The 24,526-nt window shown below is 40.8% G+C and overlaps 1 protein-coding gene across 5 annotated transcripts; it reads left to right on the top strand.

Annotated features, from left to right (window-relative positions):
- The first annotated feature begins 845 nt into the window (after positions 1-845).
- Positions 846-18,808, top strand: ETNPPL (ethanolamine-phosphate phospho-lyase). Of its 5 annotated transcripts, none has more exons than XM_059067697.2 (13): positions 848-1,054; positions 4,082-4,200; positions 4,470-4,629; positions 5,845-5,919; positions 9,741-9,831; positions 10,760-10,876; positions 12,426-12,508; positions 13,109-13,334; positions 14,239-14,393; positions 15,073-15,162; positions 15,373-15,503; positions 16,750-16,817; positions 18,155-18,702. In XM_059067697.2, exons 1-13 carry the CDS (start codon positions 999-1,001, stop codon positions 18,281-18,283), a joined length of 1,500 nt encoding a protein of 499 aa, XP_058923680.1. In that variant the 5' UTR covers positions 848-998; the 3' UTR covers positions 18,284-18,702. The 5 variants fall into 5 exon arrangements, with proteins under 5 accessions (XP_058923682.1, XP_066893068.1, XP_058923680.1 ...); XM_067036965.1 differs by having other exon boundaries at positions 849-1,054; positions 15,373-15,515; positions 18,155-18,701; XM_059067699.2 differs by lacking the exon at positions 15,073-15,162 and having other exon boundaries at positions 846-1,054; positions 18,155-18,808.
- Positions 18,809-24,526: the final 5,718 nt, after the last annotated feature.

The raw sequence follows: 24,526 nt of genomic DNA, 5'->3' as shown, positions 1-24,526 counted from the left end.
ATCCATAGGGCATAAGACTTGTTACTTTTGTTGAGTAGATTATGGTATTGGAATATGCTCAAAATGAGAATGGAGATGAACCTCCTGATGTCTCCAGAGAGCACCTCTCTTTGAATGTTTACAAGAAAATAATGGGAGAAAGAAAGAGGGAAGGAAGGAAGGAAGGAAGGAAAGGAGGGAGGGAGGGAGGGAGGAAAGAAAGAAAGAAAGAGAGAGAGAGAAAGGAAGGAAGGAAGGAAGGAAGGAAGGAAGGAAGGAAGGAAGGAAGGAAGGAAGGAAGGAAGGAAGGAAGGAAGGAAGGAAGGAAGGAAGGAAGAGAAAGAAAGAGAAAGGAAGGAAGTTAGGAAAGAAGGAAGGAAGGAAGAAAAGAAAAAGAAAGAAAGAACGAAAGAAAAAGAAAGAAAGAAAGAAAGAAAGAAAGAAAGAAAGAAAGAAAGAAAGAAAGAAAGAAAGAAAGAAAGAAAGAAAGAAAGAAAAAGAAAGAAAGAAAGAAAGAAAGAAAGAAAGAAAGAAAGAAAGAAAGAAAGAAAGAAAGAAAGAGAGAGAGAGAGAAAGTGGGAAGGAGGGAATTCACAGACAGAGGAGGAAGAAAGGCCATGGCAAGGCAAATTTAAGGAAAAAAAGGCGAGTTAGTAGAAGTAACAGGGGTGAGGAGGCGAAGTGGGCAGCAGGGCAGGAACACGAGCCAGTTAGCCCGGGGGCGGGGGGCTGGGGTGGGTGGCGACTCGGTGGCTAGTCCAGCCACTTGCCAGGCAGGCACCAGGCGGAGGAGGAGGGTGAGGGTGGGGCTTGGCGAAGGGCAAAGGCTGGGCAAGACTTAAAAGGGAGATGACCCTGGCTAGCTGGTGCCGCCTTTGACCTCCGATGCCCGGGGCAAGGGGGTCCAACGGGGGAAAACGGGAGAAAAAGGCCACCCCTGAGACAGTCCCGCGGGCTCGCGAGGGAGGCGAACGGACCGGAAAGGGGAGACCCCTGGGCGCGCCCGGCACCCCGCCACCATGTGCGAGCTATACAGCAAGCAAGAAACCCTGGCGCTGAGGAGGAAGCACATCGCGTGAGCGCTCCCCAGCCCCGAGGAAAGGCGCAGAGAGGGGGAATCAGCGGCGCGGGGGGCGGAGAGCCGCAGCGGGGCAGGGAGCGGGCGAGCGGGCTGCTGCCGGCGGGGTGCGGGACCGCCACCCGCCCGCCGCACCTGCGCACGCGCGCCGCCGCCCGCCCGGAGCGCCCCGCCTCGCCTCCGCCCAAGGGGGCTGCCGACCAGCCGGCTCCAGAGCGGTCCCCGCGCTCTGCAGACCGCCGAGGGGGTGAGGGCTGCCGGCCGGCCGGCCGGCTGGGGGAATTGACCGTGAAGGTTGAGAGCCATTGAAGTAGAACACCATTCCAGGGATGGGCTCTGGGAGGGAGACGGCTAGCTCTCCGCCGCTCCCACCACCTCGAAAGTTTTAGAAAACTGAACTCCGAAATATTTTTGACGATGGCTGTGAACACTCATTATGACAACTTTTGTTGAAAGTGAACTTTTTCTTCTTGCAGCCTTGGTTAAGAAGTAAAAGGTTAATCCAGCCAGTAAAAAAACTTTGAAACCACTTTCTGAAGAGTAAGATGCCACTTACCTTGGTCTCCCCAGCTGTGCCCTCATCACAATTTAAAGATGCAATATTTTCTCCGGTCTACTTTTGTTTTGCTCGTGTTATAGACGACTTGGTGAGCGTACAGGACCGAACCTTAGGTCAGACCTGGGCTCTGGTCCTAGTAGTGTCAAGTTACCTTGTGATCTGATTTGAGATTTGATCTGATCTCAACCCAGGAGGTTTCTAGGTGGTTTAGGAGACTAGTTAAATCTCTCTCAACCCCCGCAACAGGGTCAAAATGGTCAGATACCTCATTATCGGATCACCTCCTTCGCTTTTTCTAATCAGCACTCCTTTCTGTTAGTTTTCAATCCTATATAGTTAGATTCCAATGAAAACCTAATGATTTCTGACGTGAGCAGAACAAATTCTGTGAAAGGAGGAATGGTAGCCATGGAATGACCGAGAAAGAATTTCACCTGAAGTTTGAGTGAGAAGGTGGGAAGTACATTAACAAGGAGGCAAGGTGAAGTCCGAAGTTTTAAGCCCACATTCGTAACGAAGGGTTTTTCTGGATTTTAACTTGTAGGTATAAACTAACAGCTGAATTTGAACCAAGAAGAAATTCTCATTAAATATTAGTTTCATTTTAGCTAATGATGCTTAATCTTAGGCAATTTAAAAATTTAATTACCTATTCACAATAATCACAATACTTTCTAAACAGTTGCATATCCATTTAATAGGTATCTAATTACCCTCTAAATTACCTCCAATGCATGTGGTATTTTTTGTGCATGCAAAATCACCAAAATAAAAATAATATTTTGTTTTAGTTTCTAAATGCCCATAGAACCAAGTTCAGAAATCTTTGTGATGTTTCTATGTTGCTAAAATCTGTACTCCAGCCAGCTATCCAAATAACCAAAAATATGGATGAATTTTATTTTTATTTATTTATTTATTTATTTTTTGCCGTATGCGGGCCTGTGATGCTGTGGCCTCTCCCGCTGCGGAGCACAGGCTCCGGACGCGCAGGCTCAGCGGCCATGGCTCACGGGCCCAGCCGCTCCGCGGTACTTGGGATCTTCCCGGACCGGGGCACGAACCCATGTGCCCTGCATCGGCAGGCGGACTCTCAACCACTGCGCCACCAGGGAAGCCCTGGATGACTTTTTATTATGCTGAAAAGACTGGGTTAAAGGGTTAGAATAATAATTGGATTTTATTATTTAAGAAAGGGAAATCCATTTGATGCAGGACAAATACCAATCAAAAAAACATAAAGGCCCGCGCACTGCGATGAAGAGTGGCCCCCATTCGCCGCAACTAGAGAAAGCCCTCGCACAGAAACGAAGACCCAACGCAGCCAAAATTAAATAAATAAATAAATTTTTTAAAAAAAAACATGAAAATGATCTGTAAAATCTCCTGCATAGTATTTAACACTAAGTTATTTGTATTTAGCTTTTAGTGCTATTCATTTCTCTACAAATTAGATTAGAGGGAGAGATTAGATTAGCAAGCAAGCCCTGTTTTGGGCTATGGCATAAGACAGTCTACCTTTTTTTGTTTTTCTTCCAATTTTATTGATATATAATTGACATACAGCACTGTATAAGTTTGAGTTGCACAGCATAATGATTTGAAATCATCATGAAATCATTATCCCAATAAGTTTAGTGAATATCGATCTCACACTGATACAAAATTAAAGAAATAGAAAAAAAAATTTTACCTTGTGATGAGAACTCTTAGGATTTCCTTTCTTAACAACTTTCATGTATAACATACAGCAGTGTTAATTATCTTTATCATGTTGTACATATAAATTATATCCCTAGTATGAGTTTTTCTATGAGTTTATTTTTGAAGTATAATTGACCTAGAACACTATGTTAGTAACTATTACACAACATAGTGATTCAATATTTCTGTACATCTCAAAATGTTCACCATGATAAATCTAGTTACGATCAAGACAGTCTACTTTCAAATTCTGGTTTTCTCACTGGCTGTGTAACCTTGAACCAAGCTTTTTAATTTTTCGGTGTCTGTTTCCTCAACTATAAAAATGAGAATGATAACTCATTTTATTGTTGGGAGGATTAAATGAGATAATATTTGTAAGAGCTGTCAGTTCCTGACACATAGGAAGGCTCAAAAATAAAAAGCTTTTTTTTTTTCCTGGTTGAACAAAATTTCTCAAAGGAAAATTAGTTATTGGTTTGTGGAATTAGAGCTGTCAGAGTTGGTCCTTGTGCCTCTAAATAGAGTTGTCAGATCACGGCAAATTTAATATAACAAGCAAAGTAAACAGTGTCACGGATGGGGGATTAAGGTAAAAGTTTCCAGGCTAAAATGAAATGAAAAAAAAAAGTATATCACCCAGGTTGTGTTTTCCCTTTCTTTTACATAATTGTAATTTTCCACTGATCGTGACCTTCACTGAGAAGGAAAAACACTGAGCAGTCCTACCAGACCAAAGTGTTTCCTTTCATTATTTCTAGGCCCTCCTGCAAAGTTTTCTTTGCTGCGGATCCCATCAAAATAGTGCGAGCCCAGGGGCAGTACATGTTTGACGAGAAAGGCGAAGAGTACTTGGACTGCATCAACAACGTTGCCCATGGTAATGTGCTGTCTTTGCCGTGCCTTGAAGGATACGTTTCTGGAGTAAGGCAGACTTGACACCGTTGACATTTGTCCCAGGAACTGCAGGGGCTGCAGTTCCTCGGCTGAACAGGGCCAGTAGTCCTAGGCGGGGAAAAGCTAGAACAAAATGTGGGACTGGAACAGGATCAACCTTTTTTTTTTTTTTGCTTGCTTCAGAATACCCATCACTTCCCAGGCATTTAGATTTGCAACTCATTTTGGGGGCTTTTGTCTTCTAAATTTTAGTGGGACACTGCCACCCAGAAGTGGTCAAAGCTGCCCAGAAACAGATGGAACTACTAAATACAAATTCTCGATTCCTCCACGACAACATTGTTGAGTATGCCAAGCGCCTGTCAGCAACCCTGCCGGACAGACTCTCTGTTTGCTATTTTACAAATTCAGGGTATGTTCTGAGGTTTTCCACCCATCCCCATTCCCAACAATCTCTGTCTCCTCTCTTTTCTGTTTGATTGCTGGTGGAGTATAGATATCTAAAAAGGTTTCCTGAGATTCTTGCCGTTTACTAATGACCCCATATGGGGGAACCTCACCATTCTGGTTCTTTTGCTTTGACCTACCAGCCCTTTGTAGATAAGATACCTGACAGCATGTTCCAGGACCCCTGACACAGCCTTTAACAACAGTCCCATGATTAACAAGTGCATGCCACTCAGCTTTTTATCACCACAGCTTCCTTGGTGAAAGATGGGGAAAGCATACCCTTAAGTATCCCTAAAGGATAGATACTTGGGTTGTAACAAAATATTGGCAAAAATATTCAGGTCTGGTGTTCATGTGAGAAAACCTAACTAGTCAAATGGCACCCACTTCTTTGGTCAATAGAGTAAGTAGCTAAAGAATCTAGATGAACCTAGATAGTCCTTTCAAAGCATGAATAAGGCATTTTGGCAAAGAAAGAACTCTACTAAACAAGTTATATAAGTTTTATAAGATTTTTGATTGATTTTTTTCCTTAGGCAATAAGCATATCCCCAACACAAACACAGAGGAGGAATGAGTCAATTCAAGTGAATAGATATGTCCATTCTGTGGAATATTATACAGACATTAAAAAGTATGTTTTTGAAAATACATGTTTAATGACAGGAGAAAAGCTCACCTGTACAATGTTATATTGGGAGGAAATCTGTCTATACAGCATAAATTTAAAATGATATATATGTACATATGAATTAAAACTATTAGAAATCCTGTGAATGTTCTATTATGATTCTGTGATTCATTTTCTCTTTTCAATGAGATACCTTAAAATCAAATAACCAGAAGATTGGTTTATAACCAGAAGATTTTTCTTTTTTCTTTGTAAAGAATTAGGACATTTTTGGATCTAATTTGTAGTTCTAAGGCATTCTTGCCTTCAATAAATTAAATATAATATTTGACTTTCACCTCTGAAGAATCCTATACAGTCAAAGAGTGATTAGCCTTAGAGAGAGCAGTGTCACCAAAGACTGGAGGTGACAGAACCTGGAGTAGTACAAAGAATAATCTCGAAGTTAAACAGGTTTTGGAATCCTCAACTTCGTAAATAATGGTTTGAAAGATTTTTAAAAGGGCTTATGTCACATTGTCCCTTCTCTCTCTGCTCTCTTAATAGATCTGAAGCCAATGACTTAGCCTTACGCCTGGCTCGGCAGTTCAGAGGCCACCAAGATGTGATCACTCTTGACCAGTAAGTCTTGAACACAAGACTTCTAAGCAGGAAACGCCTTCAGAGACAAAATTATATTGATCCTCTCCATACTAATACCATAAGCATGTATGGAGGAAGCTGGATATATGGCACAAGGATTTTTTTTGTTGTTATGTATAGGTTTCAAGGCCAGCTCAGGCCTGAAGGACACTTAATTCCTTCCAAGTATTTGGAGGCTCTTTTGGGTTCTGTGGTCATGGTCTCATGGGCTTTGCATGAATCAGGGTTTACTTTTCATGCATTTAGTTGTTAATTGAGCCACTGCAATGTGTGTGTAACTCCATCTTTTTCAGAATAAAAATATAATTTCTTAAAAATACAAGCATTCATGTCACAGTTGTGATTATTCACGTAATTAATTAAAAAGATAACAATTTGGAGCATATATTTTTTTCGGCCACACCATGCGGCTCATGGGATCTTAGTTCCTCGACCAGGGATTGAACCCGGGGCCTTGGCAGTGAGAGTGTGGAGTCCTAACCACTGGACTGCCAGGGAATTCCCTAGAGCAAATTTTAAAGACAACAAATAGCCAAGTAAAAATAGTTCTTTCTTGGGCTTCCCTGGTGGCGCAGTGGTTGAGAATCCGCCTGCCGATGCAGGGGACACGGGTTCGTGCCCCGGTCCGGGAAGATCCCACGTGCCGCAGAGCGGCTGGGCCCGTGAGCCGTGGCCGCTGAGCCTGCGTGTCCGGAGCCTGTGCTCCGCAACGGGAGAGGCCACAACAGTGAGAGGCCCGTGTAGCGCAAAAAAAAAAAAAAAAAATACCCAGGAAAAAAAAAATAGTTCTTTATCATTAATTTGTGATTTTTAATAGTCACTATTTAGTTTTACTTCTCAAAAATGAATTCATTATATTTTAAACAAGAAATTTGATAACTTCCATCTTCAGTGAGATTTTAAAATTTTTTCTACCTCTCCACCCCAGTAATCTCAGACACAAAGGGTTGAATTGAACATGCACCTCATTTCTTACCCTTCTATAGGCTTCTCTTGTTTTATGTGTTGGTTGGTGTATTCATTTTCTCTTGTTGCTATAGCACATTATCATAAACATAGTGGCTTAAGCAACGTAAATTTATTCTCTTCTAGTTCTAGAGGTCAGATTGTCCAAAATGGGTCTCACTGGGCTAAAATCAACGTTCAACAGGGCTGCACTCCTTCTGAAGACACCAGGGAAGAATCTGTTTCCTTGCCTCCACCTTCTAGAGGCTGCCTGCATTCCTTGGCTTGTGGTCCCCTCCTTCATCTTCAGAGCCAGACATTACATCACTCCAGCCTCTGCTTCTATCCTCACATCACCTCGTCTGTCTCTGACCGCCATCTTCCTGCTGCCTTCTTTCACTTATAAAGTTCTTGTGATAACATTTGAGCCTCCAGGATTATCGCTCCATTTCATGATCCTTAATTTAATCACGTCTGCAAGGTCCCCTTTACCATGTAACATTCTTAGGTTCTGAGGCTTAGGACATGGGCATCTTTAGGGAGGGGAGGCATGATTCTGCCTGCCTACCACAGAATAGATACTGTGACTGCCCTTTACTCCCAGCTACCACAAGCAACACTGCAATGAATGCCCTTGTACATGTGTCTTTATGGACCTTTCTGAGAATTTCTTGGGGATAAATCACCCAGAAACAAGATTGCTAGGCCATAGGGGTACAGGGTATGGTAAACATTGTAGATTTGACCAAATCCTGCCAGATCAGTCTCCAAAGTGGTTGCACGCTCTAGCCAGTGCATGAAATATCCAATTTTCATGTATCCTCACCAAAAACTAAGAATATCCTACCTTCTTTTTTTTTCTTAATTTTTGCCGTCTAATAGGTATAAAATGATATCAAGGTTGTTGGTTTTTCTTTTTTAATTTTCAGGATTTTTTTTAACCTTTTCATAAATTTACTTATTTATTTGTTTGTTTGTTTGTTTATTCTTGGCTGCGCTGGGTCTTCGGTGCTGCGCCCGGGCCCTCTCCAGTTGCAGCAAGCGGGGACCACTCCCCACTACAGTGCAAGGGCTTCTCATTGCGGTGGCTTCTCTTTGTCGCGGAGCATGGGCTCTAGGCACACAGGCTTCAGTAGTTGTGGCTTGGGCTCTGGAGAACAGGCTCAGTAGTTGTGGCGCACGGGCCTAGTTGCTCTGCGGCATGTGGGATCCTCCCAGACCAGGGATTGAACCCGTGTTCCCCGCACCGGCAGGCAGACTCTCAACCACTGTGCCACCAGGGAAGTCCCTATCAATGTTACTTTTATTTGCAATTTCTAATTATGAGTTTGAGTATCTCTTCATATGCTTATTATGCATTTATGACTTCATTTCTGAGAATTACCTGTTTATATTCTTTGCTCATTTTTCTGTTGAGATTTCCATCCTTGCTTTTGTGGTTGCATACATAGTTTAGATGAGAGGATCTCATCCTTGACTGTGTTTTAGAATTACCTGGGGAAATTTTCTTTTTTTAATGCCAGTGCCCAGGTCCCACTCCAGACCAATTAAAGTGAATCTCTAGTGACTTATCTGGCAGTCCAGTGGTTAAGACTCTGAGTTCTCAACAGAGGGGTTGCTGGTTTGATTCCTGGTCGGGGAACTAAGATCCTGCATGCAGCACGGCTCAGCCAAAAAAATTTTAAAAAGAGAGCGAGAGAATCTCTAGAGGTGGGTTCCAGTAAACAGTATAGATTTTAAAGTTTCCCAAGTGATGCTAATATGCAGATAGACTTAAGAACCAACATTTTGAACATTAATCTCTTTTAGTATGAGACATTTCAAATGTTTTTTCCCAATCTATCATCTGTCTTTTAACTTTGTCCATGGTATCGTCCAACCTCCAAAAATTTGCTTAAATCAAATAGTTGACATTTTCATCCTATGGTTTGGTTTTCTAAGTTTTGTTAATATCTCTCCCCCACACACACCCATCCCCACCCTTCAGATCACAAAGATGCTCTTCTTTATTTTCTTCTACTACCTCTATAACTGCTCCTCATATTGACTCCACCGAGAGTCCACTGTGTTACCATTTATGTACGGCTGTGTCTCTGAGCTCACTTCTGTCCCAGTCATGACTTTGTTCTTATCCCAATACCATACTAATTTCATTACTATGGCTTTGTAGCATGTTTTAATCTACGGTAGGGGAAGTCCTCCCTCTTTGCTTTATCTATTCATGGGCCTTTTATAATGTCTTTTCCAGGCCTCCCAATTATATATCTCTGGGCAAGAAACATAAAAGGGAATATCATAGCCATCTGTATTTTAAGTGAAAGAAAGGAATTTCGTAGCCACTGGATTACATCTTAATCTTAGTTCTTTTTAAAAGACCTCCTGTTCCTTATCAACTTTCATTTGAGCAATTGGATATCCCTTTGAAACCATCCCAGACCGAAACGCAGCCCATTCTGTGATATAAAGTTGTTTTTAAAATTTACTAGAATGTAGCTATCAAATACATTTTAAAAATACATACATCTGAAAATTCTCATGAAGCTATAGAAATTAATGTTTTACATTTAGATAAACTACTTTAGCAGAGCTAATACAATCCAAAGAAATTAAGTTTTTTCCAGCTAAAAAGTAACTGTCTATGAGTATACATGCTTGGCTTTCTATGTGTTTTATTACCTGAATCAGGAGAGTGGGACAAATTAATGGCTAGTCCTACCATGAAAAATTAGATTCCATATAGTTAAATCTGGCACCAATGTTGAGATTCTCCCTGGATGATGTGCAGTACTATTTTTCATATACTAGAAAAGCATCCTTCTTTGAGTGATTTTGGTTACTGTCCTTTTTCTTTTCAGTGCTTACCATGGTCACCTATCATCTTTAATTGAGATCAGTCCATATAAATTTCAAAAGGGCAAAGATGTCAAGAAAGAATTTGTGCATGTGGTAAGTATTTTGGAATCCAAGAATCAGAATGTTACTACTGGAAGAGTGCCCAGTGATAACCCAGTCCAATCCTTGCATTGAAATGAAGCCATGGAAAAGGAAACTAAGATCTAGAGCAGTCACAGATCTTTAGCAAAGATCTGTTTGCTAAAGTCAAAGAGCTAGTTAATGACAAGATGTGGTTTAAAATCCATTGATGAGTACCATACAAATTAGTATAGTGGTAGTGATAGCTCTTATTCACAGCTCTCATTTTATTTTTCTTGTCCCTTGATGTTTAAATTACTTTTTCTATTGCTAAAGCCTATTTGAAACTTGGAGTTGCATCAAGTGTATATGACTGTCTTAAAATTACTCTATGCTAAATTATTATGTAAATTTATTAAGTAAAATAAATATCATTTAATAAAGAAAATAAAGAAACCAAGCTGTTGAAACAGTAAAACTCATTTGGCTTAGTTAAGGATCAGTAGACTTTTTTAAGAGAATCATGAATACATTCTTTCAAAATTTTAAGATCTGAAATTAGCGCTAAGGCACTCTAGTTTTCTGAATGATTACAGTTTGCTATATAGTTGGTAAGTGTTGGGTTTATTTTCAATATAGAATTGTTAATACAGTTTCCATTCATTGACATTTTCAAATAACATAATCACACTTGTTTGAATTTGCCCCTTATGTGACTAGGGATGCAGTCTTGACTTCTAAGGGCCTAGGAGCAAATCCAAGCTCGTGTTCACAATGCAAAGTTTTCAAGTCTCACAGAATTCAGAAATGTTAAGGAAAAGGAGCAAAAGAACCTAGAGTCACTTAAGTCCACGAGTCACCTTTCTACAATATTATGCTCCTCGAGGGAAAGGCCCTTTCTTAAAAGCTCATTTGTCCAGGAGACAAATCATGAGAAACTGTTACCTTTTGATGTTTTCAGGCACCAGCTCCAGATATTTACAGAGGAAAATACAGAGAAGACCATACAGACCCGGCCAGTGCTTATGCCGATGAAGTGAAGAAAATTATTGACGAAGCTCATAACAGTGGAAGGAAGGTTTGTATTTATAGCTTTGGAAACACTTTAATATCTTTTATAAAATAGATTGAAATCATTGTGATACATTGGAGAGGTGGGAATGGATTAGATCTCAAATCCCTTTCTGTTCTTCTCTAGTTACCCTTTTACTTAGTTCATATTTCAAAAAGTACATTATTATAGTCATGCCTCTAAGACTATTTTTATTTATCCTAGAAATGTAATTACTATACCTGTTTCAGAACTGGTGGTCTAATTCTGACCTTCACACTGGGATGCAGACTCTGGTCCAAAGTGATAGGAGGAGAAAATTAAGAAAGGTGATAGCTCACAGACAGAACATTCCAACTGAGAGTAGCACAAGGGGCTAATATAAGGCGAAGGGAGGGAAGAGGCAGGGTGGCCCTGGGGCCTTGGGGCCACTGTAGACTCCTGGACCCGGGGAGCCTTGGCTCTTCCCTAGAACTGGTTCAACTTTCCTGAAGCCAAAGAGCCTGCGTTAAGACAAGGCAGGAAAATGTTCTTCCAATCTGGGTCTGCACTTCTAAAACAAACCAGAATCCTCCCAAGTAGGAAAAAAAGAGTTTCCATTTTCTCAGTCTTCACTCTACTGTCTTCAGCTTTACGGTAATTCTCAACCCCTTCAGGGGTTACTTACATGGAGTTTTAATGTGATTTGACACATGCTTTGCCTTTCAATTGGCTTATGGCATCAACGTGGCAATAAAAAAACCTTTTTAACTGAGATAAAAATGAAGCCTGTGTGTTTTCCAGTTCAAGTATTTTTATCTTAATGACTGGAAAGTCATTTGCCTCTCTTAACTATTTCTTCTTTTCTTGCAATTCGTTTTGCATATCTTAAAAGAGGTAGTCTGGACTAGAACTTTAGTTCCCCCCCTTTTTTTTCTTTAATTGAAGTATAGTTGATTGCTTGACTTCTTATCTCATACTATTTCTATGCTTTCTCTTAATTTAGTGTTACCTATTTTTACTTCTCCTTTCTTAGCCTCTAGAACACATCCTCTTTAGTTCCTTTGTGAATTGCCTAATTTTATTAAGTTGTAAGCCTGGTTCAGGGCAAGAACCAGAAATATAGCGCAATAACTAAGGTTCGTGGCCACCATTCACCCTCTCATCTCCTTAGTGCAAATTCCAGGCTCGGGCAGTCCTAATTTACCAAGCTGAGCAAACAGGCACCCCAGCGATGTGTTTGGAACCTGGGTAAATTTTTAGAGGTTCATATTAAAGACTAATGAAAACATCAGTCTTACTCAGTTGTTCCTAATGAAAACACTGCATTTACATTAAAAATGGAGAAATGGAAGGCACCCTCTCCACCATTTTCTCTTGATGGTTTCATTGGTACCCTAAAATTTCAGAAACGAATGCTTCAGAATTCTTGCATTTCCAGCGTGGACATCTTTTTAATCAAATGGCCAATTTGTCTCTTGCCATGGGTCCATTCCCAACCATTTTTTAAGTCACCTTCTCCGTAAGAAGTCCTCTTTTTTTAGGGGGTAACGGGAGGAGGACCTAATGGACTTTGACCCCATCTTCTCTTGTATAGATTGCTGCCTTTATTGCTGAATCCATGCAGAGTTGTGGCGGACAAATAATTCCTCCAGCAGGCTACTTCCAGAAAGTGGCAGAGTATGTACTTGGGCATCCTTGGTCAAACTGAAGGCACTGTGACAATTCTGTAGGGCCATCCTGGTTGTTAAGATATTGAAATACTTCCAGACTAGCTGGTAAATAGCCACTTGGGAGTGCCTGCCTGCCAGGACTCCTGGAACTCCTCCACCCTCCCAAGATCCAGGAAATAAAGGGTTTACACAAGGTCCAGCAGGGCGGCCTCCAGAGCTGTGCTCCTACTAACCACCTGGCATCTTCTCTGATGAGTTGGTGTCCAAGCTTTACTAATTAGTAAACATTTGAAGATTAAACCTGCTGAACACTACTTCTTGTTCACTTCTTTTTCTTCCCTATTAAAATACTGCAGTAGAGCTTACTTTAAGCAGCACAAATCCAAACAATATAGAATATATCTAATCTGGAAATTATGTGATTATGTTTCAAAGTCAATGACATCACATAGATGTCATTGGGGGTTTGAACACTGAAATGTTTTTAACAAGGATTGTAGACTTCAGGTTAACAACATTTTTTAAGTTTTCAATAGTCTGTATCTTATAGGAGGGTTTGGGGACTCTCAGTGACCTGAAGGCATCAGGCTGCCCTTTTGCTTTTCAGATATGTACACGGAGCAGGAGGTGTGTTTATAGCTGATGAAGTTCAAGTAGGCTTTGGCCGAGTTGGGACTCATTTCTGGAGCTTCCAAATGTTTGGTGAAGATTTCATTCCAGACATCGTCACAATGGGAAAACCAATGGGCAATGGCCACCCAGTGGCATGCGTGGTAACAACCAAAGAAATTGCAGAAGCCTTCAGCAGCTCTGGGATGGAATATTTCAATACGGTAAATTTTGACATCCCCACTTTAATGCTAAGAGGGAAAAATAATGCATGTTCTTATGTTTCTTTCCAATGTAATAAAGAATAAGTCTCACTGTTGCCAGCTAACCACGCCAGGACCCTAGCCAAATTTTGATCTAACCATATTTCATTCTATCTGACACAACCCTCCTTGTATTTTTTTCTTGTGTATCTTTCCCCTTCCTAAAATGTTTCTATTAATTTTTCCAATGACAGATGGCTGCCCTGCTAAACTCTAGAGGTTATGATATTTCATTAACAGATACTATGATCTTTTTTGTTTTGTATCACATTTAAATTCCCAAAACACTTCACTTAGATGATTCACTACTATAAATGTTACAGGCCTGTCATAGGAGATACTTACTAAATTTCTATCTTTGGGAAATTTTATTTCCTTGATTTTACCCCTAAAAGTTATAAGCTTTAAGTTTGGAAAGATTATTATAGTTTGTGCAGTATGTATAATAGGGCTTGTTACAGCTAAAAGTTAGAGTCAAATCTAAGAACATAAATTATTTGGAGAAAATGTCATTGCTTAGCTTTTTTCACGCAGATATTCAAGCACTGAAACCCACATCCGCCTAACTAAACCGCACTCTGAAATCCTTAATTCCCAGCACAATGTCTGTTTTTGGTTTGGACGAACTTATAAATTCCCCAGAATCCTTCATACCAGTTTTGCAGCTATATATGATTTAGAATTTTATTCTCAATCTTAAATGAATAGAATCATGTTATATTCTAAATCTAAGAAACTAATATCACAAGGGAAATTTTTATTGAAATTATATCTTTACTTGCTTATGTATGAGCCACATTTCTCATAGATGAAGCAATACCACAAATTCAACTATTCTATTTTCTCATTTATCTTTTTTCCACAGTATGGAGGAAATCCAGTATCTTCTGCTGTTGGTTTGGCCATCCTGGACGTAATTGAAAATGAAGACCTTCAAGGAAATGCCACAAGAGTAGGGAATTATCTTACCAAGTTACTGAATAAGCAGAAGGCTAAACATACCTTGATAGGAGATATCAGGTATATTTATCATAAAGTTGTCATGCAGTTATTCATTTGTCCAAATGAAAATTTATTATATTTTATCTTATAAATTTAAAATAAGTTAACACAAAACCAGATCTAGAAACACTGAGAAAACAAAAACAAAACTCATTTTTCATCCAGACCCCAGATATCATCACTGTTAACTTTTGGTTATATATCTTTCCTGATTTTTATACTTTTTTGAAAAAAATTAAGCCAGGATAATTTCAGCAGGCAAAAGATGAAAAGAAGGAACTTAAGGTAACTCTAAATGATCTATTAAAAATATTTAAAATGACAGCCAAGAAAACTCACTATTTTTCATATATATGAAAACATTTTCATATATATATGTAAAGATTAAAGATTTGTCCTAGTTGATGTCTTGAGAAGCTAAATGGCACAAGGTTGTTTTTAAGCCTTTTTTTTTTTTTTTTTACAATTAAGAGAAGAAAGAAAAACTGGTTGACAAAAACTAACTTGATTCAAAAACTAGGAAGTCCTGTGGACACTAGATTGGTATCTTGAATTAATTAGAACTAATAACAACTACCCTTTCAAGAGAATCACATTCAGCTTCAAATCAAACTGAAGTTTGAGGACAGTGTTAATTTTTTGTGACAATGCAGTGCTTAATAAAGTGTGTCAAGTTCCCTTTCTTAACCCCCCTCAGGGGCGTTGGCCTTTTTATTGGAATTGACTTAGTGAAGGACCATCAGGAAAGGACCCCCGCCACAGCCGAAGCTCAGCACATCATCTACAAGTAAACACACCCCTCACCCGTTTGGTATCTTGGCCTTAATGCTGTTTTTTACTTCCTCTCCTCTCCCCAAATGAGAAAAGTTTAAGACTCGTGCAATTACAAATGTGGGCTTCTTGCATGCAAATGTGAAAGTGCTGTCTGTTCACATCATTCTGAAATAATCTTAGTTATCATTTGTATGCACTCACATGTATTTCCTGCACTCATTAGGATGAAAGAAAAGCGAGTGCTTCTCAGTGCCGACGGACCTCATAGAAATGTGCTTAAAATAAAACCACCTATGTGCTTCACTGAAGAAAATGCCAAGTTTATGGTGGACCGGCTGGATGAGATTCTAACAGGTCTGTCCACAGGTCTTTAAATGAGGTGCCCTCACCCACACTCTGGTCAGACATGACAGTGCAACTTGCACTGGCAGAAGTGAAGGAAGGTGGAAATGATTGTATACACATACATTATCATTTATTTTCACTTTTTAAAAATAATTGCATGCCTTCATTGTACCATGCACCACAGATGCTGCAGTGTAAGAGTCTTTGAGCTTTGTACCATGAAAATATGGGAAATGCTGTTAATAAAAATTATAAGCTAGGGACTTCCCTGGCAGTCTAGTGGTTAAGACTTCACCTTCCAATGCAGGTGGTACAGGTTCGATCCCTGGTCAGGGAGCTAAGATCCCACGTGGCTCGGGGCCAAAAAACCAAAACTTAAAACAGAAGGAATATTGTAACAAATTCAATAAAGACTTTAAAAGTGGTCCATATCAAAAAATCTTAAAAAATATATATATATATAGGCTATGGGTTAAGATAGTTATATAGTTATCATTTGACTTTGTATTTCACTTATTACAATTTAATGTTTGAAGACTTATGTTTGTCATTCAGAATTATAGCCTGTCATAGGAATTCATCTTTTGTTTACCTCTATTAAATAATTAGGTTAATTAATTTTTCTGTTATGAGCATAAACTGAGATTAACAAGTAAGGTAACAATGTAAAACCATATTGAAAAACATAAAGCACTGTCAAATGTTAGGGCTTTTCGTTATATTTTTAAGATTCTACTTCTCTGCTCCCTCTCAGCCTCTTGGGGTTGGGATAAGGCTAAACTAGGAATCAGTACAGCATACAAAACAGATCATTACTATTTGGAAAGTTGAGAGTCAGCCCCCAGTTATTTGTAATATGGTCACTGTCTTTGGACCAAAAGACACCCAAGCTTGGCCAACAGTCCTGACTCCTCTGGTGCCTTGAAGGGACAGGTGGAAGAGACTATAGGTTGGGGCAAATCTGTCACTATTACTTAAAATTCATCTCAGAGCTTGAGCATTTTTAGTGGTGTGGCTAAAGAATTATTTTTTAATAAAGTGAACGAGCAGAGCTAACATAGGCTCAGTGCCACTTGTAATGATGAGATGCTACAATAAGAGTTTAAAAGCAGCTATTTTAACAGTGACACTTTTTAAAAACATGTACCTCTCTAGTTTACTTTAAGGGTATCCTTAGAGTTAGCAAAATGAGGTGTTTTTTTTTTAAGGACTTTTATGTTCTTCTGTCTTGTCCATTGTATCTTCCTTGACATAGGTTTAGAAGAAGCCGTCGGAGCCCAAACTGAGAGTGTGATCTCTGAGGATACTCCGTGTAGAACCAAGGTAAGAGTCAGTTACTTAATATTTAGGGCAAAAGTTTAAAATTGGGGGAATTTAAGAAAAAGGAGTGCAAATTTAAAAAATTGTACAATGACCTCTAGAATAAAACCCACCTTTGCTAGAGTTGGCTTACTGTTGCAATTTTGAGTGCACAATTAAGGCAAGTGCCTTACCACTTGACAAGAATAAAGCCAAAGAACCATTCTTACAGGATCATTCTTATACTGCCCCCCACCCCGGCAGAAAAAGTCAAAAAAAAACCCCTCAGGCTTGCAGAGAGGGCCTTCAAAATACAGAGAGAGATAACAGATCTCCTAAGCTCCTTCCTGTTTGTCTGAGGGATGCCTGACACTGACTCAAAGCCCCACACACCACTCTTTAATCAGCAAAAGCATCAGCGGTTTGGCTCCAAAATGTCAGAGTTTGGTCCTCAAGTGAACTAAAGTAGAAACTTCGACTGGCGACTGGCGGTGGGGCCTGGGAACCGTTTGGCGAGGAGTGGCCTAGTTTCTGCATTTGATGTGCTTCCAGCAGAGGGCTTCCCCATTCTCTCCCTGAGCTCCCAGGGTATGAGAAAGCGCTCTCTGGGCCCGGAAACAGAAAGGCAAAAACTTGAGAGGTTTTGATGCATAATTAGTTATTTGTTTATGAGGTCGATGCATAAAGGAACACTCAAGGCCGCCTGCAAATGCAGTGTAGTCAGCAAAGTCCTTTTCCTGAGTGAAAAACATGAGGCCCTTTGAATGAGGAGAGCAAGTGATTTGCTAACAGGACGCTTCCGTCTCTTGGTGCAAACACAAACCAATGCTAGAAATCAGTGCCTCTCTGCTGTCTGAGAGTGGCTTATTGAGTCTGGGACAGAATCTCAGCTGTCAGGACCAAGCAAGCATTGAAAAGGAGCTTACAGGGACTTGGTCAGGGAACTAGATCCCACATTCCGCAGCTAAGAGTTCTCATGCTGCAACGAAGATCCCACATGCCGGCGCAGCCAAATAAATACTAAAAAAAAAAAAAAGAAGAAGAAGAAGAAGAAGAAAGAAAGAAAAGGAGCTTACAAAAAAAGGAGTTCCCCACCAGAAATCCCACTTTGAAGTTAGCACGTGTTTCTGAAATTTTGGCTTGCCGTGCCAGATTTTAGGTTGACATCACATTTCAGATGTCTGTGGAAAATAGTAGTAATCAGGGTTAGGGAGGAACAACGGGCATTGCTGTGTTGTGTTGTGTTGTGTTCTCCCACGTCCCGTGTTGCCTATTGGCCTGTGAAGTCAGCCCTGCGGAGCCTGGAGGCTGGGCGGGTTAGAGGCGGGCTGCCTGCTGGAGTTTCTGTGTCTGTCTTGCAGATGCCTGAGGAAGCCCACTCAGAATTGCTCAGTGAAAGCAGCCCGGACCCCAAAGAAAATCCCAGCCGAAAAAGAAACGGATTGTGCACAGATAAACATTCACTGCTCAGTAAGAGGCTCAAGACATGAGAGGCGAGCATTTTACAGCAAGATAAATGTCCAGAGTTACACAGAATGAATGGAAGTGTCCCTTCTGTTAAAGCTCTATTATATCCACCAAAGGAAGAATCTGCATTCCATTCAGAGGTATAAATAAAGTAAATGAGTAATAAGAACAATCCAAGTGATAATCAAACCCTGTCAAGATTTAGCGTCTAGCCTGTTAATTCCTTACTTGAGATTTCTGAAAGTACTTCATTTATTCGACTCAATTTCAGCTTCAAATGGAATATTTATTAAGTTGGCAGTTTTACTTCTCATGTTTTAATATTTGACATGACAGAGCAAAGTACAGTAGTAGGTTCCTGAACTTTGGAGACTATGAATTCTTTAATGATTTAATTTGTATATATTTATGGACTATAATAAAATAAAAGATGATGTAAACCAAAAAAAATTTGACCAGAAAAATGTTTACGGTTCCTTTGCGGAGAACATTGGGGCGGTAAAATCAACGCCATTTGGAAAAACATCACATACAGCAAATGTGAAGAAGTGAATGAGGGCTTCCCTGGTGGCGCAGTGGTTGAGAGTCCTGCCGATGCAGGGGACACGGGTTCGTGCCCCGGTCCGGGAGGATCCCACATGCCGCGGAGCGGCTGGGCCCGTGAGCCGTGGCCGCTGAGCCTGCGCGTCCGGAGCCTGTGCTCCGCAACGGGAGAGGCCACAACAGTGAGAGGCCCGCGTACCACACACACACACACAAAAAGAAGTGAATGAATATTTTGGACTTCTGTTCGGGAACTAGGTTCTAGGTTAATCGTGGTCCTGTGGGGACGAGGGTGGAGGTGAAGAGGCCAAACAAGAAGTACACCCAGAAGCGTTCCTCAACATGTCGTTGGTATCAGCAGCAGTAGCCAAAGCACTGCGTTCACAGTCAGGAGACCTCGGCTCTGTCTACTCACATTGGCAAATCACTTACCTGTTAGGTGAGAAATTAACCTTCAACCAATCATCTTCCTCTTCTCATCCAGCTTATCACCTTTGCACAACCCCTGACACATACACACATTTCTAACCAGAGATTGGCAAAAGGGAAGTGAGGAAAGCCAGAACCTCAAGAATCTCTTCCTTAAAAGTTCTGGTGCCATGAGACATCCGCCTGGAGGCTCATGTACTGACCTGGAAGAAATTTGACTTTTAGCCTTGACTTCGCAGTGTCTTATTGCCCTCCTAACAGTTATTAAGTTTTGTGTGTTGGTTTCTGTTCTGTAAAGAAGAGATCATAATTTCGCTAGGGCTGTTGCATGAGAACTGAGAAATAAATTCAACGTAAAAAAGCTTCCTTTCTGAGTTCATCATAAGTTAAAATGCTGTCAAAATGCAAAGTCTCATTATTAAATAGTTTTTCCTCCTAAACATATAACTGACTGTGGATGCAAACTGGATAGTGCTGAGATGGATTCCCAGGAGCTGGCGGAGAGGAGAGAATATAGAGGTCTCTGTGGTTTGCCTCTAGGGAACAAGATTAATTCCAAGACAATCAGACTCTTCACAGCGCAGATCAGCACTCCTGGGGGCACTTGTGTGCTCAGAAAGTGCTTGTCTCCTTAAAAGAAGCTGCTGCCACCTCGGCCACGGTGGCCATTCTGCTCGTGTGCCATTATGCCTTTTGGGAGCTGGCTAATGTCGAAGGCTGGGCTGATGTCAACCGGCCAAGTTATTTTGCCCTCTTGGCTGTTCAGTGCCTCTTCTGGGGTGGATGATTTTTGGCGGACATTAACATGTGATAGAGAAAATCTTAACATGTGGTCTTTATCCATATATTCATGCATATGCCCCTGCCCAATATCTCCTTTTGCCACAGACCTTCTAATTCTTTCAGGCTCCTCCTGACCAGGCCATTCACCGTTCTAGTTATCATCCAGTTTGTAGACACCAAGTCGGCTAATTAAGAGAAGAGATGATAGGGAGGACAGTGACCCCTGCATCCTTTAGATTTTTAAGAGTGGCTAATCTCTACTATCAAGGCCCAGAATGTTCTACTGTCTTTTTTTTTTTTTTTTTTTTTTTTTTCGGTACACGGGCCTCTCACTGCTGTGGCCTCTCCTGTTGCGGAGCACAGGCTCCAGACGCGCAGGCTCAGCGGCCATGGCTCACGGGCCCAGCCGCTCCGCGGCATGTGGGATCTTCCCGGACCGGGACACGAACCCATGTCCCCTGAATCGGCAGGTGGAGTCTCAACCACTGCGCCACCAGGGAAGCCCTATTGTCTTTATTTTTTTTAACATTTTTTATTTCTTTAATGTGTAGCTATTTTATTTATTTATTTTTGGCTGCATTGGGTCTTCATTGCTGCACATGGGCTTTCTCTAGTTGCGGCGAGCAGGGGCTACTTTTCACTGTGGTGCACAGGCTTCTCATTGCAGTGGCTTCTCTTGTTGTGGAGCATGGGCTCTAGGCACCCTGGCTTCAGTAGCGGTAGCTCACGGACTCTGGAGAGCAGGTTCAGTAGTTGTGGCGCACGGGCTTAGCTGCTCCACGGCATGTGGGATCTTCCTGGACCAGGGCTCGAACCCGTGTCCCCTGCATTGGCAGGGAACTAGATCCCACATGCTGCAACTAAGAGTCTGCATGCCACAACTAAAGATCCCACACTTGGCAATGAGGATCCCGCATGCCACAACGAAGACCCGGCACAGCCAAATAAATAAATATATATTTTTTAAGTTATAAAAATAAAAATCTGAAAAGTCAAGATGGCTCTGATGCATTTGAATAAAAAATAAAACCTCTACAGTTGGTACTTTACATGGAGTTGACCTTTCCATGAAAATGTGAAAAGTTATCATTGTTACCAAGAACTGCTCTGGGATCCTCAGACAATAGAATCAATTTATATATTCAAGGGGAAAATCTCCAGTGAATAATTCAAAATTATAACTGAACCCTCAAATTGAGTCACTTTATTTCTACACCATCATCGTCATCATAAATTATTAAATAAGAAATCTATAGCTCTGAGAATAAAACCTACGAGTTTCTCTAAAATCCTGTAATGTGATGGGATCCAAATATGAAGATATTTTGAGTAAATAAGCTATGTTCTAAAAATGCATGAAATATTTTCATTGTGATTGTTTCCATGTGTCTATTTGAAAGCTTCACAGGTCAAGTCCAAGAGTGATAGAAAACAGTCTTTATTTTTTTAATGGCATGTTTGCATTAGATAGTCCTACATTCGTGTTATATCTGATCTGGCTTGCTTCTGGGTGTTACAACTTGGGAGTGCAGGCTGACGTGGTCCCTCAAGAGGGAGTTGCTGCTAGTCAGGGGAAGGAGAAGCAGAGTATCCTCAAAGTTGCCAGATGATTAGAATAGGCAGTGAGACTTTAAAATGAAAGGGCAGGAAAATTTTCTTAGCTCCATCCCCATAAACTAAATCATAAAGTCTTGGCTTTCACCAATGTGTAACCATGTGGTTTTAAACAATGCCTTAGCTTGGGTTTTCCTAAAAATAGAACGTGAGACAAGAACCAGGGGGCAGATAGTTTGTTTGGGGGTGATCCCAGGAAGCAGACATGAGGAAGTGGGGAGCGTGAGCCTGGGATGGGTGAGAAACAATAATGAGGAAATCACCACCCTCATGTGGGTTTTTTTTTTTTTTTTTCAAAGTGCTTTGAAATCATTAATTAAAGGCTAAAGGTTGATTTTAACTTCCTATGATTTGGAATTCTTATCTATCTTTTTTTCTGAAGATACGCCTGCTCTTCCTGTGTTCGTGTCTATATGTACGAGGGTTGCTCTCAAACTAAAAACATCCATTGACCTGGCCTCCCACCCCAGCCTCTCCTGGAGCATTTCTCTGTCTTGAAACCCTATGATTCGAGGGCTATGGAAGCCTATGAAGATGTAGGTCTGTTTGGTAAATGCCAAGGAACCATTTAAAAGCCCATCTGCATTATGCTCAAGGAGGAAAAGAGATATGGCACTGCTCACTGGAGAGCCAGAGGCAAGATGGGAGACACAGGCACGATCACTGATGCCTTTGGCAAGTATTTCTCAGGCTCTTCTGCTGTTCCTGCCTAGGATCAGTGCCTGCCAGGAGAAGCAGGTGTAAACAGCACAGCGACAACATAGGGTGGCATGTGCTGTGTATCATCAAGGTGCATAGAAAGTGTGATGGGAACGTTGGAAAAAGAGCAATCGACTCTGTTTAGGGCAGTCCTAATGTCTTCATAGTCTAGGAGATGTCGAAAGAAACAAATTTACCAGACTGAGACAGGTAGACACCCTCTTCCAGAAAGAGGAACAGCATTGCAAAAGCCCAGGGTCTAGAGTGAGAACCAGTGAAAGGAAAGAGAAAGGGAAGACATGAGGAGGGAGGGAAGGTAATGGCAGTGAAGGGAGATGAAGGCAACTTGTAAAGGAATTTGGACATAATCTTCTAAACAATGAGGAGCCAGTGAAAAACTTTAAGCAAACAGGGTTGCCTTATATAAGGTCACTTGAAGGTGACTGCAGGGTAGAGAGCAAAGGGGTGAGTTTGGAAGCAGGGGGAGAGGTACTATGTTAGTTTCCTTTGCTGCTGTAACAAATTATCACAAACGTAGTGGCTTAAAGCACAAATTTATTCTCTTAGAGTTCTGGAGGTCAGAAATCCGAAATGAATCCTAAGGGGTTAAAAAGCAAAGTGTTGGCAGGACTGGTTCCTTCTGCAGGCTCCAGGGGAGAATCTGTTTCCTTGTCTTCTCCAGCTTTTAGAGACCACCTGCATTGCTTGGCTCCTGGTCCACTTCCTCCACCTTCAAAGGGTATCACTCCAGCTTCTATATCTGTCATCCCAACTCCCCCTTCTTTGACCTTCTTGCTTCCCTTTTATTAGGACGCTTGTGATTACATCAGACCCAGTTGGATCATCGAGGATAATCTCTCCATCTCAAAATCTTTAATTTAGTCACATCTGCAAAGTCCCTTTGGATATAAGGTAACATTCACAGTTCCAGGGATTTGGACAGAACATCTCTTGGGGGCCATTATTCAGTCTACTACAGTGATAGTTTCCAAGTGAGAGTCAAGTCACATGAACCCCTAAAATACATGGGAATATCCTAAAATAAGGGAGGTCTAGGAAGGAAGAATATAATGTTTCATTTTTTCTCCAATGCAGAATGAGAAACTTGTTACAAACAGAACAAATATACTCAAGCAAAAGAAATTAGTATCTAGATGTTCTGGCTTTTTTCTCTTCTTATCCAATGCTTTCTTTATATTGTGTGTGCATGTGTGTGTGTATGTGTGTGTGTGTGTTCTCAGTATGTAAGTGCTGTGATTCCAGGGTGCCCTGCCCATAGTCATGCAAAACATAACATTGTTCTCTCTCTTGGGACTTTGATAACAGCATCAAAGTTAGGTAATACTGTATTGAAAGCACGTTGATGTGTAGTTATTCAGGGAATATATCTTATCTCAACTATTTCCCTTTGAGGTCTTGGAGAGCACTAGTTGCTTTGATTCATATTTTTATCTCCCATGGAGTGGAACATACTTTCTACACTAGATGTTTGCTGTCTGCTGTCCCAGCATGGCTTCTTCCTTCCCTCATCTTTACAGTGCTAGATTTTCAAATCAATGTCCAACACACACACACACATACACACACACACACACACACACACATACACACACATACACATACACACACATGCACACACACACGCTTGTTGGTGTAGTCACCATTTTCCATTCCTTGGAGCACCGTCCATGGACCATTGGCCTAAGCTGTTCCCAGTGGAGTGAATGCTGGAATGGAAGAGCTCTCCTATTTGAGGATGTGAATCTAAAACTTCTGTAGACACTTAGCCATCCTGAGGATAAAAGTAATACCTCTATGGAGAGAAGTACACCGTTGAACCACTGAAAACAATCAACCTTAAAGCCTGCTCTTCCTCTGGACATTCCAGTTAAATGAGCCTTAAATCCTTTTGCTCCTTAAGCTAATTTGAATTGGTTTTCTACTTTTGCAAGCTAACATTTCCTAATAGGAACATATTTATTCCTTGGTGATTGAATGTGAATAAATAAATGAATAACAAGAAAAATACTTTCATTACAACATTCTTCTTAATGCTACTCAGAACATTTTTAGTGTTGATCTCATCAAAATATCTGCTTTTTTTCCCCTGGGCATTGGCATAATTAGGAAAATATGGTCACATAATTTTAGAATTATATATATCAAATAGAGATATAGAGATGTGGTTTTCTAGGTAC

Source organism: Kogia breviceps, chromosome 6, assembly GCF_026419965.1.
Source record: "Kogia breviceps isolate mKogBre1 chromosome 6, mKogBre1 haplotype 1, whole genome shotgun sequence".
NCBI classification, from domain to species: Eukaryota; Metazoa; Chordata; class Mammalia; order Artiodactyla; family Physeteridae; genus Kogia; species Kogia breviceps.
Note: the sequence above shows the minus strand (reverse complement) of the source record. Positions and strands in the feature narration are given on the sequence as shown.